The 15825-nt window shown below is 49.5% G+C and overlaps 1 protein-coding gene across 4 annotated transcripts in view; it reads left to right on the forward strand.

The window, feature by feature from the left end:
• Window positions 1-5937: 5937 nt before the first annotated feature.
• Window positions 5938-15825, forward strand: part of MEIS1 (Meis homeobox 1) — a 108970-nt gene continuing 99082 nt past the window's right edge. For 2 of the 4 annotated variants that reach the window (XM_056487336.1, XM_056487339.1), the window contains exons 1-6: window positions 7626-8055; window positions 9643-9869; window positions 11468-11609; window positions 12143-12193; window positions 12992-13042; window positions 14467-14613. In XM_056487336.1, the coding sequence (XP_056343311.1) occupies window positions 8044-8055; window positions 9643-9869; window positions 11468-11609; window positions 12143-12193; window positions 12992-13042; window positions 14467-14613 (630 nt within the window). In that variant the 5' untranslated portion in view covers window positions 7626-8043. The other 2 variants (XM_056487337.1, XM_056487338.1) reach the window with 2 other exon arrangements.

Raw genomic sequence — 15825 nt, forward strand, 5'->3', positions numbered from 1 at the left:
GAAAGCATTTTTTCAAGGTGTAGTAACAGCTTTTCAAGGAAAGCTAGCTTCCTCAAGGTAAAAATAGTGCCCTAGTGTGGTAAGCTGTAAGCAAACATTCTCTTGGTAAATCTTGGTGGATTATTCTGACTGGAGTTTCCTCTTGACAGCTGCAGATCCCAGCAGAGCTTTTATATGAACCCTTTAACCAAGCCCAGAAAGAGACTGTTACCATCATGTTATTATGAAGGATGCCCAGAATCCCTGGACCATTGGAGTTTCCCATCTGGAACCAGTGTCTGAGCCTGGCCCAGTCCCTGTGCATCTCAGTCCCCTCAAAGCAGACCTGCAAGGCCCACATGGAGAATTCAGGGCCAAGCCAGGAAGAGGGGCTGTCCCCACCGTGGCTGCAGGGCTGAGGAGGAGGCCCAGGGCTCGGGAGGCAGCTCCTGGGTCTGGGGCCCCTCCGAGGGGATGCTTGCTCTGCTTGGAGGAAAGTGCAGCTTTCACTGCCTCCCTCCCCGATTCCCCTCCTTCTCTCCTTCACTTTTATTTCCCCCTTCCCTGTCTGCTTCTCCCAGCTGCTGCTTTGGGGATACAGCCTTGGTGAGGGAGGAGGCCGCCTTCCCCTGCAAGGCTCAAGGGCAAGGGCAGCTGCCTCTGCAGCATGGAGAGGGCTGGCAGTGGGATGAGCACTCCTCTCCTTGGAGGCTAAGCCTGGCTTTCTGGTTTGGGGCTGATATGGCTTCTGGGGCACCGCTGTGAGTGGGGAAAGGGGAGTGCCACGTTTGAGTTACTCTGCTGTAAGGGAGGTTTTAAAAATGGTTAACAAGGAGGGGTTTTCCTAAGCTGTCCTTAGAGCAGTCCTTCATTGTGCATGCACACATGTACCCATAGAGGCTTTTCTCACAGGAGTCATAGCTGGCCAAAATTGTCTGTGGGAGCTCAGAGACACATATATCGATGTACCCACCTCTCAGACTCAAAAGTGAATGACAGATACCCATCCTGCTGTCACCCACACTACTGTAGATCCTCTCTGATTTGCTGCATTCTTGTGCACCAACTTGGATCCAAACTGCTTCGAGTTGAGTCGCTTGTGCCCAAAGAAAAGCTACAAAATGAAGGAGCAAGAGCAACTGGAAGCTCTTTTGCAGCTCCCCACACTCCGGTATTTTTTTTCTTTCTTGCCGAGAGAATTGTTTGCGGGTGGAAGAGAGGGATGTTTAAACAGCTCCGCAGATCCATTTAGTAAAGTCAATATGCAATTATGCAAAAGCCTGTGATAATATACCCCCTGATGCAGATAGCAGCGGTCAGAGCTGTCCTGGGGGAACCGCGGGCAGCTGTAACTCTCGGGACGGGGGCTGCGGGGACCCTGACACGCTCCCCTGCCTCCAGCCCCTCGCAGCCCAGGCACAGATCGGTGCCCGGCGCCGTCGGGCTGGCGGGGCTGGGGATCCCGGGAACGCCCCGAGCCCCGTCGGGCACCGCGCTCCGGGGCGCAGGGCTTTGCTTCTTATTTTCCTTAGTTTTTCTAATTTATAAAGCGTAATTGATTTGCAATTTGACTTGTAACCCGATTTTTCCTAGATGGTGTCGTTTGCGGGAAGTCTCCTCCGAGAGTTCCGAGCCTGCAGAGAGCTCCGGGTCCCATCCCACCGGGCTGAACAGCCCCAGATCCTCGCTCGGATGAATGGCCATCCTCAGCGATCGGCATCAGAGGCACGCCGAAATAATGTTGCGAATGGGCTCATTAGCCGACCTGCAGATGGACTTAGGTAATAGGAATGGAGCAATAGTGAAAATCAGTTTGGAGGGAAACATCAAATCGAAAAGCTCTGACAAAACTCCACTTTGCTCTAGTTCAGCCGAAGTATTGTCAGACACCAATATTAAATTCTATGTCGCTTCAAACTGAGGTTTTATTTTGTTACTCGCTAATTTGCTTCTTGTACAGTGTTGCAAGTACTTTCAGTCTCATTTGAAAGGGTAAAATACTTCGTTCAACTTTTTAGAAGAGTGGCCTTCGACTTCTTTCACAAGGGACACATAATCATTTAATTTCTGCTTTACGTACACTGAAGAAAGTATCTGTAATACCTTCTCGATAAAAACAAAAGAAAATAAAAACAAAAGGATTAGGCAGGTTGTTGTTTCCTTCAAAGACAGCAATTTTACACGCAGAGATGAACTGGGAGCTGAATTTAGCCCAGCAGAAGCAGGAAAAGTCTCCAGAATAAAAGAAAGTATCGAATATTTTAAGCTAATGTCACCCTCTGTTGAACTCTGGTAAGTGGCTCTGAAGGCAAAGAGCTGTCGGAGCTGGTGTGCCACAAGTGGCAGGAGGGTTTGCTTATACCTTCATTTAACCTATTAAAAGAAATCCCCACTATTGTTCGACTACGTGGGTGTCTCCGTCTTTTTAGGCTGCGTGCGGGCATATGTATGGACTGAAAACAGGCGCTTAGAGATCTTTGCTTTAAAACATTCCTTGGAGTGCACGTAGACCACTAGATTTTTATCTGCGTGTCCAGTCGGCTGCTAACGCTGTAAATACGAGAAAGACTTTGCATTTCACAGCCCTTCTGCCGCTCTCGCCTCGTAAAAGTCAAGGGTTTATGTTAGAAGTTTGGGGTTTGGGGTTTTTTTAGACAAAAACAAAGACTTTCCTCCCCATTCTTTTTTTAATCTCGTCTTGTGCTTTGTATTTTTTGAGGAGAGAAGTCCACGCGTCGCGGGAGCGGAGAAGCAAGTGGTCAGGGAGAGGGGACAGGGGAAATACCCAGTTAGGCTACATCTGCCTGGGAGCATTCGCGGCTCGGGCACGGGCAAAGGTTCGGGAACTTAAAACAGCAACGTCATTGCTTCCTCTAAACCGAGACTAGCGCTGAGCCGGCGTAAACTCCCCTCCTGTGCTCCACCAAGGACTGGCATCAAAGTGATTGCCTCCACTGCCCTCCGAGAGCATCACCGGTTGGGAGCTGCCCGGATTGGGATCTCCCTCTGCCCACAGGCTGCTGCAGCAGGCTGGTGGCGGGGGAGAAGGTTTTAAACCGTCCGCAAATATTCCCCCTCTGCCTTTTTTTTAAATATATATATATTTTTTTTTTTTAAATAGAATTCCTCTTTGCTACTGATTCACCTAATGTGACACTGCCTCGCACGGGTAAACTCAAACCACCTTTACCATATCATTGCTCCACGGTCTGCAGTCAGTAAAATCCTAAACAATTAAAAGCGGAGTTTTTATACAATTATACAGGTGCAGTCTAAGGAAAACGTAAGTGTGTCTAAGACGTTTTTTGTCTCGGATCGCTATTCTACTGGGCATTTGGGCTTCTCCGACCCCTCCAAATTGCCGAAAACTGGACTTTTCTCTCGTAGAAAATTTGGAAGCGTTTCTGGCTGTAGTTTCCCCGTCTCCCAGTAGACGGCACAACAGCTCAATCCTTGGGACGCAGAGCAGCCCAGCGGCTTTTTTTTTTTTTTTTTTTTTTTTTTTTTTTTTTTTTTTTTTAATTAAGCAGCCACAGTTTTATTCAGCAATTTCTTTTATTGTTATAATTGTTTAATTCAACGAGAAGTATAGGAATATCGACGGGAAAGAAAGAGGGTTTGGCATAGGCAGGGAGTACGGAACACCGGGGGCGAATGGGCTAAAGGCAGGGATCATCGCGAACCCCGGCGTGGAGCAGCGCTTCGAAATTAACACAAATGAACTTGTAGAACCTAAATGGTGTAAGAAAAAAACCTTCGACAACCCCAACACCATGGCGTTGCCGGCTCAGGGGTTAGTCTACGGACTTTAGACTGAAATTTTCTATTTGTAGTGTGAAATACGAAGGGCAAGGCACAGGTCGGCTCTGCGCTGCCTTGCCCGGGCTACCCCGAGGTGCCGCCGCGGGGAAAACCTGGCAGCCGTCGCAACTTATGTCCCTGTAAGACTCCTTTTGTGTGTGGGTGCCTTCACTCCCGCCGCCAGCGCTGCTGTCACCGTTGAAGTCTCGAAAATCCCGGCCAGTAACTCATTTCCCAGTTAATTTTAAGGAAAAAAAAAAAAAATGATAGCGCTGTTTGGAAACTTTTAAGACAACCATAAATTTTATTAGAAAATATTTTTATGAAGGCCTCCATTTATTTAATCAAACCCCTCTATAACTTCTGCAAGCGTCAGGGCCGGCCGAGGGGTGCGCGGGCAGCCCCTGCTCCCGTTCCCGGCCCCCGCGGTTCCCGGGGCGCAGGGCGGCCGCGGCACCCAGGGCCCGAGCTGTGCCGGTGGCGGGCGCGGGGCAGCCCCGGCTGACCTCGGGCTGACTCTCCGGACGGACCCGTCGCTCTTTTGTTTTCTGCATCGGGAGCCAGTAAACAAACCCCCCAAATCCTGGCGCTGCGCTTCTTCTGCGCGCTTAAACCCCTCGCTTTTAAACTCCTTTTATGATCATCCACACCCCACCCCCCACCCCGATCTGACCTTTAACAGGCTCTAAACAAGTGCGGGTATCGCCCCCATCCCCCGTCCTTCTTTCAGCCGTTCCATCAGGCTCTGACTTTTCGGGTATCTCCTCACGTATCGTTCCCCCCTTCCTTATCTGAAGCATTCCTGGATTATCTCCCGGCCGCCTTTCCAATGCTTTCTTCTGCGGTTTCTTGTCTGTTTCTCTCCTCTGGTTGTTCCTATTTCAGTTTTCAAATTTCACTATTAATGGTGAAAGAGCACACTTGGATGCTAATTCTCCCCCCGTCCCACCGCCCCCCCCTCCCAAATCCCTGCTAGGAAGGCGGCAGGGAAGCCAGCTAGAAACCATTTGATTGTTCCTAGGTATGACTAATTCTTTCCTTAAGCTGGGAAATTCAGCCTGATTAAAAGCCTCATTTATTATCCGATAAGCAAATGGACCCAGATTCCACCTTGTGGAGGAGGCTTCCGTGCTCCTCCGACGCCTTTTTTTGCCTCAGCTCGGTGGATCTCTTCGCCAAAGGCCCAGCCGCGGTCTGGGGGGGCCGCGCAGCAGCGCGTAGAAGCGCGCAGCGCTCCGCAGCGAGGCCGATGCCTGGCCCGCCGCAACCACCAGATCCCCTCGCTCTTTCCTTATTGTTTTTCCCCTATCCGTATTTCCCCCCGCCCCTCACCCTTTCCGCCAGGCGATGGACGGGCTTAAATAGACTCCCGCAAAACAGCAAGTTTTTGGAGGGGAAAAAAAACCCCAACCAAAACCCCAAAAAACCCCAAGCAGAGTTGCTTTCCTAAAAAGGCGTCTGGGCAAGATGCTGCCCGGGTCCGGCTGCAGCGCAGCACATCCGCCGCGGCAGGAGTTTACCAGGATAGCGCGGATTTGGCCATTTACTTTTTCCCGTTTAATAGATGATTAATTGCTGTCCGGATTAGCCCTCTTTTTTTTTTTTTTTTTTTTTTTTTTTTTTTTTTTAAGTTTCCCTTCTTTCTTCTTTCTGGCCGGCCTCTCACGGGCGGAGAGGCGAACTGAGCAGTTCCTCACAGCGAGCCCTAAGAGTAATAACTGTTTGCTAATTGTAAAATCCTTATCCAGGATGAGGTTTGGGCAAACAATTTGTAGGGCTGTAATTACATTGTAAAAGTGTTTCGGGCTGAGTTGCTCTGAATTAAGCTCATAAAGGCCTGGTGGAGACGCTGCAAAAGGGTCTTTCGGGGTGGTTTTTTTTTCTTTTCTTTTCTTTCTTTTTTTTTTTTTTTTTTTTTTTTTTTTTCATGGTGGAAGGGGTGGGGGGGTGGAAGGAAAAGAGGATGGGAAGAGGAGGAAAGGCGTCCTTGGGAGCTGGGTCACAGCAACCCCCTGCGAGGGACCGCTGCGGTGGGGAATGGTCACCAAGCGCCTCTCCCCGGGGAAATCACCAGAGAAATGAACCCCACGCGCGGGGCTCCGGTGGGTGGGTGGGGGTCACTGCATGAAAACGGCTCTTACCTGAGAGGTCTGGATTTCTCTCGCCGGGATAAAAAGCCGGTCCTAGCAGAAAGGGGGCGGGAGGGGGGATCGAAACGGGTTTCCCCGAAGTTTGAGACGTGGCGGCGGGGGCCGAGCCGCTGCCCGCCGCCCCCGGGGGTCCGGCAGCAGCGGAGGAGCGTCCCTTCTGCCCCAGGGGGTTTACCAGAGGAACCCTTCCGTCACTCCCCCGTTCCCCCGAGCAGCTCAGTCCGCTGTACCGGGGGCTCTCCTCCTCCCGCCCCGTTGCCCGGGCGGAAGATGCGATAGTGTCGGGGCAGCTGTTCCCGCAAGCGCCCGTTCGGGGCTCGGCGCAGCTCGGCCCGCAGGTAAGGGAGGAAGGGGCACGGCGAGTTCTCCGCTCCCAGGCCGGCGGGGACCGGGGGGGCTGCGGGGAGGGATGGCTGTGCTTTTGAACGCAAGGGAGCGGACCCGCGTCTTGGCGGATGGAGGCACCGGCGGGGGGGGATCGCCCCACGCAGGACAGCGCGCCCGCAGAGCTCGGCGGAGGAGATGGGGATAGGGATGGGAATAAGGATGGGGACGGGGACGGGGACGGGGATGGGGGGGCGCCCCCCCCCCGGCGCGCCGGTCCGAGCCCCGCTTCCCGCCCGGACCAATGGGGGCGCGGCGCGGGGCGGCGCGGCGCTGATTGGTCGGCGGCGGCGCGGCGGCAGCGGCCGGGGGCCGGGTGAGCTCACTCGGCCGGCGGCCGCGGGGGGAGCCGCCGGGGAGGGGGGGGCGCCCGGCGAGGCGGGCAGCGGAGCGAGGGGCGGGCGGCGGCGCGACCCCGGGGCGCTGCGCGGGCGCTGCGCGGGGCGGCGGCGCCGCCAGACAAAGGCGACGGGAGCGCCCCCGCGGTCGCCGGGGGGCGGCGGGCGCGCGTTCCGCGTGCGCGCGGGGGGGCGCGGAGGGCAGGGCCGGGAGGGGGCGGTGTGTCCAACCCGCGGCGCTGCGCGGGCGCGGGGCGGGCGGCGCGCCCCCCTGCGCCGGTGGCGGAGTTGCTGCCGCCCAGCGCATTGTGTAAGACGCGACCTGTTATGGCCACCACTACTTCCGGGTTCCCGCAGTCTGCTCCAGCCCGGCGCTGCGCTGCGCTCGGGCGGAGCGGCGGCGGCGGCGGCGGACGGACGGCAGCGCTCGGACCGCGGCGGCGGCGGCGGCAGCGCCTCCCCCTGCCTCCCCCTCCCGCCATCCCGCCCCGCTGCCCTTCCTCCCGCGCCCGCCCCGCACGGCACCCGCGCCCGGCCCGCCTCCGCCAGCCTCGCCCGGCGGCCGCGCAGGGGCAGAGCGAGCCGGCGCCGGCGAGGAATTAGGAGCGATCCGAGGAGGAGCGAAAAAAAAAAGCCCCCCATCATCATCATCATCATCATCATCATCATAATAACCATAATAAAAGGAGAGCCGGCGCGTTAGCGAGCCTTTTTAATTTTTAATTTTTCCCCCTCCTTCTCCTCCTCCCTCGATTCAAATTTTTTTTCTTTTTTCTAAATTTTTATTCTTTTTTTTTTTTTTTTTTTTTTTTTTTTTTTTTTTTTGGGTGATCGCACTCGAAAATTAACATTCGCGGTGTCCTGCGCGGTGGGAGCACACGCAGCGGATCATCATCAGTCATTCACCACCTTGACAACCTCGCCTGTGATTGACAGCCGGAGTGGCAAAAAGCCATGAGACTTGGTAGTTGGGTTTGAGGGGCACTTTAAAAAAAAAAAAAAAAAAAAAAAAAAAAAAGAAAAAAAAAACTGATTTGGGGAAAGGATATTTGCTTTCGCCCCGCTGCTGTCTTGGAAACGAGAGGGGGAGAGTAAGAGAGAGAGACAGGGAGAGAGGGAAGAAAGAAAGAAAAAAGAAGGAAAGAAGGAGGGAGAGTTGATGTTTTTTTCTTCAAATTTTTTTCCTCCTTTTTTAATGCTGAGTTACCGTATCGCTTCGCTGAGATCCAGCAAGCCGAAGATTTTACTCGATTGCTTCCATTGCTGGAGACGCTAAGGGATTTTTGCCTTTTTTTGGGGGTGAGGGGGGGGAACTTCGTGTTTCTTTCTTTTCACACTGGCCTTAAAGAGGATATATTAGAAGTTGAAGTAGGAAGGGAGCAAGCAGGCCGATGGCGCAAAGGGTACGTATGATTAAAAAAAATGGATTTCAAATGTGAAATAATATTGAAACGTGGCTGACAGAGACACTGCGAAAAAAGTTTTTTTTTTTTTTTTTTTTTTTTTCTTCTTTTTGGAGTAGGGGCACAAAGCGGTGTCCTGCAGCGGGAGGGTTTATCAGTTGTACTTGCAGGCTTAAAACCTGTGTATATTGCTATTTTCTTGATTCTTTTACTCCCCATCCTGGAGCTCTCAGGGAAGAGGCGAGCTTTCTATACATTAATGACATACAGGCACGTAAGTGAATATGTCCAAGCCTCTGTATTTGTTGGTTTTGTAGCTCTAGTCCTACCAATGTATTTTTTAAAATCACCAGTGCTTGAAATATTTGAATGTGTGCATGTCTCTGAGCATTTTGCTGTGTTAGGGATGATATACCGCTTCACTTTCAGAAGATAAGCTCTGGCTGGGAGTAAGCACAACTTTTTTTTTTTCTTCCTTTACCTCCTTTTTTTCTCATCCCCCTTTTTTTAATATATATAATCTATCCTAAAAGGTGCAGTGCAGTGGGCAAACCCCCCCACTCTTTTAGAAAGAAATTGACTTTAATTTGAATTGGAAGTTAACAGCATTCACTACCATGTGTATTATTGTTTCTATTTTGGGTGCGATTTTTTTTTTTTTTTTCCTAACTACCTCCTAAATTGAAGTTTTGAGAAATAAAAAAATAAATCAGCTATAGTCGGGTGAACAGGGATTTAGGTAAGGAGAAAAGACCTGGGAAGACGTTTTCTTGCTTAATTTGCCTGCCGCCGTCCGAGAGCTGGTTGGGAAAGAAAGTTCCTCTGCTGACAACTTGCCTTTTACTCTTTCGGTCCAAGCAAGTGTCAGGGATCTTTAAAAGTGTTTATTCACACCTTCGCTTTTAATAGATGAAAAGTGGCCGTTTCCCCCGCTGCCTGGGAACCGCGGTAGCTTTCGGTCCTTAATCTTTAACAAAGAAAACCCTTAAAAAAAAAAAAAAAAAAAAAAAAAAAAAAAAGGCATTCCCAAAATCCCGAGAGCCCGGGCGAACGTTTCCAGCTTTTCGGCTTTAAAAGTTGTGTTCGCGTGGAATTGCTGGAAATCCGCAAATAGCTCATTCTCGTTTTTGGTTTGGTTTGGTTTTGTTTACTGCTGCTGAAGTTTTTGCATCCTCGCTGGTGAGGTACCTGACTTCTTATCAGCGGGAAAAAGTTTAGCGGAGAGAAATTTGGACTCCGGGAACCGCTTCCATTCACGGGGTGGGGGGGGGGGCTGGGAACTCTGGGGATGGGAACTTTGGGGTGGGGTTTTTTTCAGTTTTATTTATTTTATTATTAATATTATTGTTATTATTGCTGCTGTTGTCATTTCTCCTCGCCCCAGACTCGGAGGGCTCCGGGCCGGAGCAGCCCGGCCCCTCTGCTCCCGGCCCGGGGCGGCTTTCCCTCCCCAGGCCGGCGCCGCGGAGCCCGGGCGCGCTCGGGGGGGATCGCGGCTCGTCCCCGGGGTGGGACGGGGAGCGCAGCTCTGCCGGGGGCGCTGCCCCCCCCTCCCCCTGACGCCTCTCTGCTCTCTCTGCCCCGCAGTACGACGAGCTGCCCCACTACGGCGGCATGGAGGGGGTGGGCATCCCCACCACCATGTACGGGGACCCCCACGGCGCCCGCCCCATGCAGCCCGTCCACCACCTGAACCACGGGCCGCCGCTGCACTCGCACCAGTACCCGCACGCCGCCCACGCCAACGCCATGCCCCCCGCCATGGGCGCCTCCGTCAACGACGCCCTCAAGAGAGATAAAGATGCCATCTACGGGTGGGTGCCGCGCAACCTGCGCGGGATGGAGCGGGGGGCAACGCGGCGAGGGGAAGGGCGGGATGCGGAGCGCTGCGCGGAGGAGCGCCGCGCTCCTGGTTTTGTGTCTTTACTGGTCTAGGGGGTGGGGGGGCAGAGGGTTGGGGTCCCTCTGGCACGGGGAGCCGCTTGGGCTCGGGAAAAAAGGAGCTTGCTGGAGGGGCGGCAGGCATCACCGCGGGAGGAGGTGGAAAATAATATTCCCAGGGCACAACCTGCGCCGGGTGGTAAATCTCTGCACAGAGTTTTGGAGCACGGAGAGTTTGGAGAGCTTCTCCCAACTTTCCACCTTGTTCATCTTTCCTTGTGCTGAGAGAACTCAAGAGCTGCTTCTCTCAACTCTTTCTATTTTTAGATTTTCTTTTAATTTTCTTTTTTTTTTTTAAAAAACAAACAAACAAACAAACAAACAAAACACAAAACTTTTATCTGACAGCATTGAATGTTTCCCAATGAGGCAACTTTTAAAGCAGCTTCTAGGCCGTTGCGATGGGAGCTGACGGGGTTATTACATTGGGCGCAGATGCTTTTAAAATGTATTTGCCCAGCTGGAGTTTGAAGGGAAGTTTAAGAGCCTTTAAAAATCACTCTCAGGACAGTGAGGAGAAGGGGGAGCAAAATAAAATTCATGGAGTTTGGTTTCTTTATCGATTTATCAGAAATCTGGAGGATTAGTTAAAAGTCGGTGGTGTGAGGTACCCAGAAGGAAAAAAGTATGAAGCCCTATGAGAAAAAAAAAAAAAAAAAAGAAATCCCTGTTTATAAATATACATATATATACGTGTGTGTGCGCCCACGCTTATTTATTTATTTAAATTATTAAACGGGCGAGGGAAGCAGATGCACACGCTGCCTTTCTCCCGCGGAGGCTTTCCAAGCTGGGATTGCCCAGGAGCACCTGGTTCCCGCCGCGGGCCGGCGGCTGCGGAGCCCCGGGGGGCGGAGAGCCGGGCAGGCCGTGGGGAGCGAGCCCGGCTCGGCCAGCGCTGCCAGTGGGTCGGAGCTGTGTTGGGAGGGTTTGAGGGCTTTTTCTCCTATCTTTTTTTTTTTTTTTTCTTTTTCTTTTTCTTTCCATTTGCATGGGGATTGTTTCTTTTTCTGTTTTTCTCTTGGTTTGGGTTTGTTTTTTTCCCCCTGTCACTCCCAGCAAGTCCTCCAGCAGAAAGCGGGAATTAAACGCATAAGAGATAGAAGTGTAAGATCAGGGATTTTAATTTTTTTTTTTTTTTTTTTTCTTAAAGACAAGGAAAGTTAATTCAAAATGGCTGCTGGAACCGGCTTGGGTTTTATTCTTGGCTTGTCCTAAGGTTGTATTAACAATATCTGCGGCCAGACAGTGCCGAAAGGCCGGGGAGATGCCGGGCTGCCGGCCGGCTGGCTGTGGGAAGGGGGCCGGGACGCTGCGGGAGGCGGCGGGGGGTGCCGGAGCCCCCTCTGTGGGTGCCCCCTTCCCCACGCACGCTGCTGTGGGACTAACTATTGTTGTGTTTGGGGTTTTTTTTGTTTCGTTATGATATTTTCCCCCCCTCTGTGTGTGTGACTATTGTATTTTCTTTCAGACACCCCCTGTTCCCTCTTTTAGCACTGATTTTTGAGAAATGTGAATTAGCTACATGCACACCCAGGGAGCCCGGGGTAGCGGGAGGCGATGTTTGCTCCTCTGAGTCTTTCAATGAAGACATAGCAGTGTTCGCCAAACAGGTCAGCAAAACCGGGTTGAAAACAGTAAAAGAAAAAAAAAGAGGGGGAAAAAAAATCCTATCGAGAAAAACAAGTCTCTGTTGAGATAAAGATGCGCGTTTCCCCCTCCCCCCTCTCTTACTGAAAGAGGCAAAAAAAAAAACCAAAACAAAAAAATCCCCTAAACCGCAACCAAAACAAAACATGAAAAAAAAAAAGATACCAGGAAATCTCGGCATTTACTACCCCCCTTAAAAAGTGGATAAAGTGGAGCGGTCTGTGCCCGGCCGGGAATTTCGCTGCGCGGCTCCCGGGAGCCGGGACAGGCTCTGCCGGGGAAGCTCCATAGGTATTTTTCAGTGTATTTGATTCACTTGCTCAAGTGTTTGGCTGATGTACCAAATCCAGCAGTCAGGGCTTTGCACGGAAGGTTACATAATGGACCCGACAGTGTAATGAAGCAAGAAATAATAACGTCTGCTTTTTCTGCTTCCATATTTCAAATCATTTTTATTATTATTTTTTCCCCCTTTCCTCCCCTTTCTTACATTTAGATCCGAGCAGAGAAACCCCTCTTTTCCTCTAATCCTGAGCTGGATAACTTGGTAAGAGTTAACACTTCTTCCTCTCCCCACCCCCACCCTCCCTTCCCTTCCCATTTATTTATTATTTTTTTAAAACTTCTGTGTCATCTGGTGAGGTGGTTTGGTGGTGCTAAATTGAAAATTTCTCACATGGATTTTAAAAATTATAATTGTTACAGTGATGATTTTTATATTTACAAGTAAATATGGTGTGGCAATTGCTTGGAAGTAAAAAATCCCATAAGGATATGCATAAAGGAAAACCCCATCCAAAGAGGAGCTGGTGGGCTTGATGGTGAGCTCGCCTGCCCAAGAGGAGCGTGGATTTATCCCCACTGTAACCAGCCCCTCCATCCACCTTTTAAGCAGCTCGATGGGAGACATAGAAGATTACAATGGCTGGAGATGCACCAGTGGCAAATTCACAGAAAATGAGGTCATTTCTCTCTTTCTTTCCATCCCCCGTTAAGGATAAATATTTTGCCTCCACTGTAGGAGACCTGCTCCCGCTTTCACTAAGCGAGGAGCCAGTGATGGTGTTTAGAGGGTTGTTTTTTTTTTTAAGAAATGTTTATGATCCGTATAATTCAGTTGCTTCGTTGCAATTGGGATTTTTTTTTTGTTAACTCTAGATCGCTTCTCGTTAAACAGCGCACAAAGCCACCGCTATTAAGTTTTAGTGTTATTGCCATAAATCAAAACAACTTTTTATTTACTACTAGAGAAAAGTCAAGTTACAAAGTGCGGCCGGGGTGACTGTGGGAAATATCCCCAAATCCAGGAATGAGATTAATGTTCATGTTGTTTGTGTCTTTGCAGATGATTCAAGCCATACAAGTATTAAGGTTTCATCTGTTGGAATTAGAGAAGGTAATTTTTGTCTCTCCCTCTCCCTCCCTTTCTCTCTACCTTCCCCCCCCCCACCCTTCCTTTCTTCCTCCTCCGTTTCAGTACTGCTGAAGTTCAGGCTTCTGGTAAATTTGCATAAATGTCTTTCTTTCTGGTAATTAGTGTCAAGACCAATCTTGGCGTCCATTTCTCTTCGCAGTTTAATTACAATTTCAGCCTCTAAAACCAAGCTCTCAAACGCCCAGGCCTTGTGTTCATTGTAATACTTTGCTGGCTTTGTATAAATAGTTGCAGTTCTGTGGTGCTGCAGATGAGACTTGAAATGGTTAGTTCAGTCAAGCCCCTGAAACTGTGACTTAAAAAAATAGATATTGTATTTTCTTAGTGATGGTGAAGAAGAGACTTCGGTTGCAGTTAGTTGGAAGGGGGAATTTTTTTATTTTTTTTTTTTTAAAGAGCCATCTGCAGGTCAGGCTCAGGGCGCGGATTGTCCTGTAACATTTTGCAGAGACAAAGCAGAGTTGATAGCTCTGTCTGTCTCTTATTTCTGGGAATATTGTACACCTCTGAGCAGAAGAAAGAGATTGCAGCCTAAACGCAGGACTTTTTTGTTGGCTGTTTTAGAAATCTTCGGAGGGAGAATGCTAATTTCTAAGCAGGCAGTGTCATCCGAGCTCACGTTAAATTGGAAGTACGCTCTGGGTTTCCTGAGGATTTTTTACGTGTCATTGATAGCTGGCCTAGAAGAGAATTCCCTTTCTCCTAAAAATAAACATTTTGAGAGGTTTTTAAATAGTTGAAAAGTTTCTCGTGAGCCTCAGTCACTTTATCTAACCATAACTGTCAGGTTGTTCTTGCTCTACCGAAATGTGTTAAAATCTGCCCATTAATAAAGGCGGCTCAGGTACAAGTCTATCAGAGCAACTGGGGATTTCAGGGCATGAACGCCTATAATGTATTTCAGCCCAGTGCATGTGGATTTTTTTTTTTTAATCCTTTTTTCTGTCCTCCTACCCCTTTGGAAAGGCTTTATGATGAAATAACTGGATGAAATTAAATAGTTTACCTTAAATATCACCCATGCAGGTCACCTCTCTAATGGCCACAGCTCCGGGAGCAGATGAATTTAACACGGGTGTTGAATATGTTGTAGCCTGTGAATCATCTTGTCACTGTCAATTTTCTGGGATATCTCTATTTTGCGAGAAAAGAAAGTTATTCCTAATTCTGGATGCGTCTAGAGGTCTCAGGGGGATAATTGCAGTGTGTTTCCCCTATTTAGGACTTTTGATGTCACAGGGGCGAAGGGGGGAGACTGGTTGCACTTGTCAATTTTACTTATGTATTCCTGATTATATTTTCTTCCCTTTTCCCCTTCTCTCTTCTTTCTTTTTCTTTTTTGTTTTTTCCTCTTTCCTTTTTTTTTAACCTCTATCATAATGTAGGTACACGAATTATGTGACAATTTCTGCCACCGGTATATTAGCTGTTTGAAAGGAAAAATGCCTATCGATTTGGTCATAGACGATAGAGAGGGCGGATCAAAATCGGACAGTGAAGACATAACAAGATCAGCAAATCTAACGGATCAGGTATGATCTCGCCAACGTCGCACACGCTAAAATTTGTATGCAGATCGCTTGCTGGGTCACTACGCCTCCTTTTATTATTTGCATATGATTAAGTCGCTTTTAGATAAATTTCCATCGAAATGAAAATTTTTGAATAATGTGGCTATTATTGCTTCATTAAGGCTTGCTCCCGGATTCGACCTGGCGAGATGAGCTTGTAAAAGCATCGCCTGCAAACTCGACCTGTTTCTTGTCGCTTTTAATTTTTGTCTTTATTTTATTTACCCTTTCCAATAATAGAAGTGGTATCTGTGAATCACTGGCTTCTTGGTAGCTTAGAGAAGGGAGGGCTGGAGCCGTTGACCAAAATAATAATAAAATCCGAGATAGGTGGTCCAGAGAAGACAGAGAGGGTTTGAAATCTAGCAAATACTGGCTATTTTCTTCCCGTCTCTACGGTTCATTAGTCCGTCTTGTCAGTTTTCCTTGGCCGAACGCTTTTAGACTTGAGTGAACATTGCTTTGTGCACGCCTGCCTGCTGCAAACGCGCCCATTTTATTTTACTTAATAGAAAAAAAAGGGAGAAAATAAAATGGGATTCAGGTTTTAAATTCTTTTCCTTGATCTTTCAAGTTTTCAAGCCCTCTCTTTAAAAAATAAATATAGTCAAAGCCAAGCCAGCAAAGCCTCGCGTGGCTGTGACGGTTGTCCAGGTTTTGTTTGGGATGGTTCAGGCCTTTAATGTCGGCTGCAACGCGGTGGGAAAAGTGGGTGAGCTGAGTGGGGAGAGCTGGCTGTCCCCTCTCCCTTCCCTCCTCCCACTGGGTGCAGGCTGGGATCCTTGCCTTTTCATGGGAGCGTTTGGGGCTAATGCAGGAGGTGCGCAGATCTAAATTAAGCTCCTGGATGATGGTAGTGACTGAGATTTGGCTTTTATTCGAGTTGGGTGAAATGGTGGGGTTTTCACGGTCCGTTTGTTTGCTCTGAACCGAGGGGTAGCAGCGCTTTGCCTTTGAGAGAGGGGACCTCAAACACACGCACAAAAAATAAATCCCTAGTTAAACCCCCCAAGTTATTTCTTCTTTTTGATCAGCTACGTAAATACAGTGTTAGGAGTGATCTGCTCCTGACTCTGGAGGTTTCCTTTTGTTCGAGCAAGGCGCAGCCAAGCAGGCAGGAGTTTCCTCAGCTGCTTTGCTGTTATCACTGGCACTGTCAGCTGGGAGTTATTT

The sequence above is a fragment of the Oenanthe melanoleuca genome, chromosome 3, assembly GCF_029582105.1.
Source record: "Oenanthe melanoleuca isolate GR-GAL-2019-014 chromosome 3, OMel1.0, whole genome shotgun sequence".
NCBI classification, from domain to species: domain Eukaryota; kingdom Metazoa; phylum Chordata; class Aves; order Passeriformes; family Muscicapidae; genus Oenanthe; species Oenanthe melanoleuca.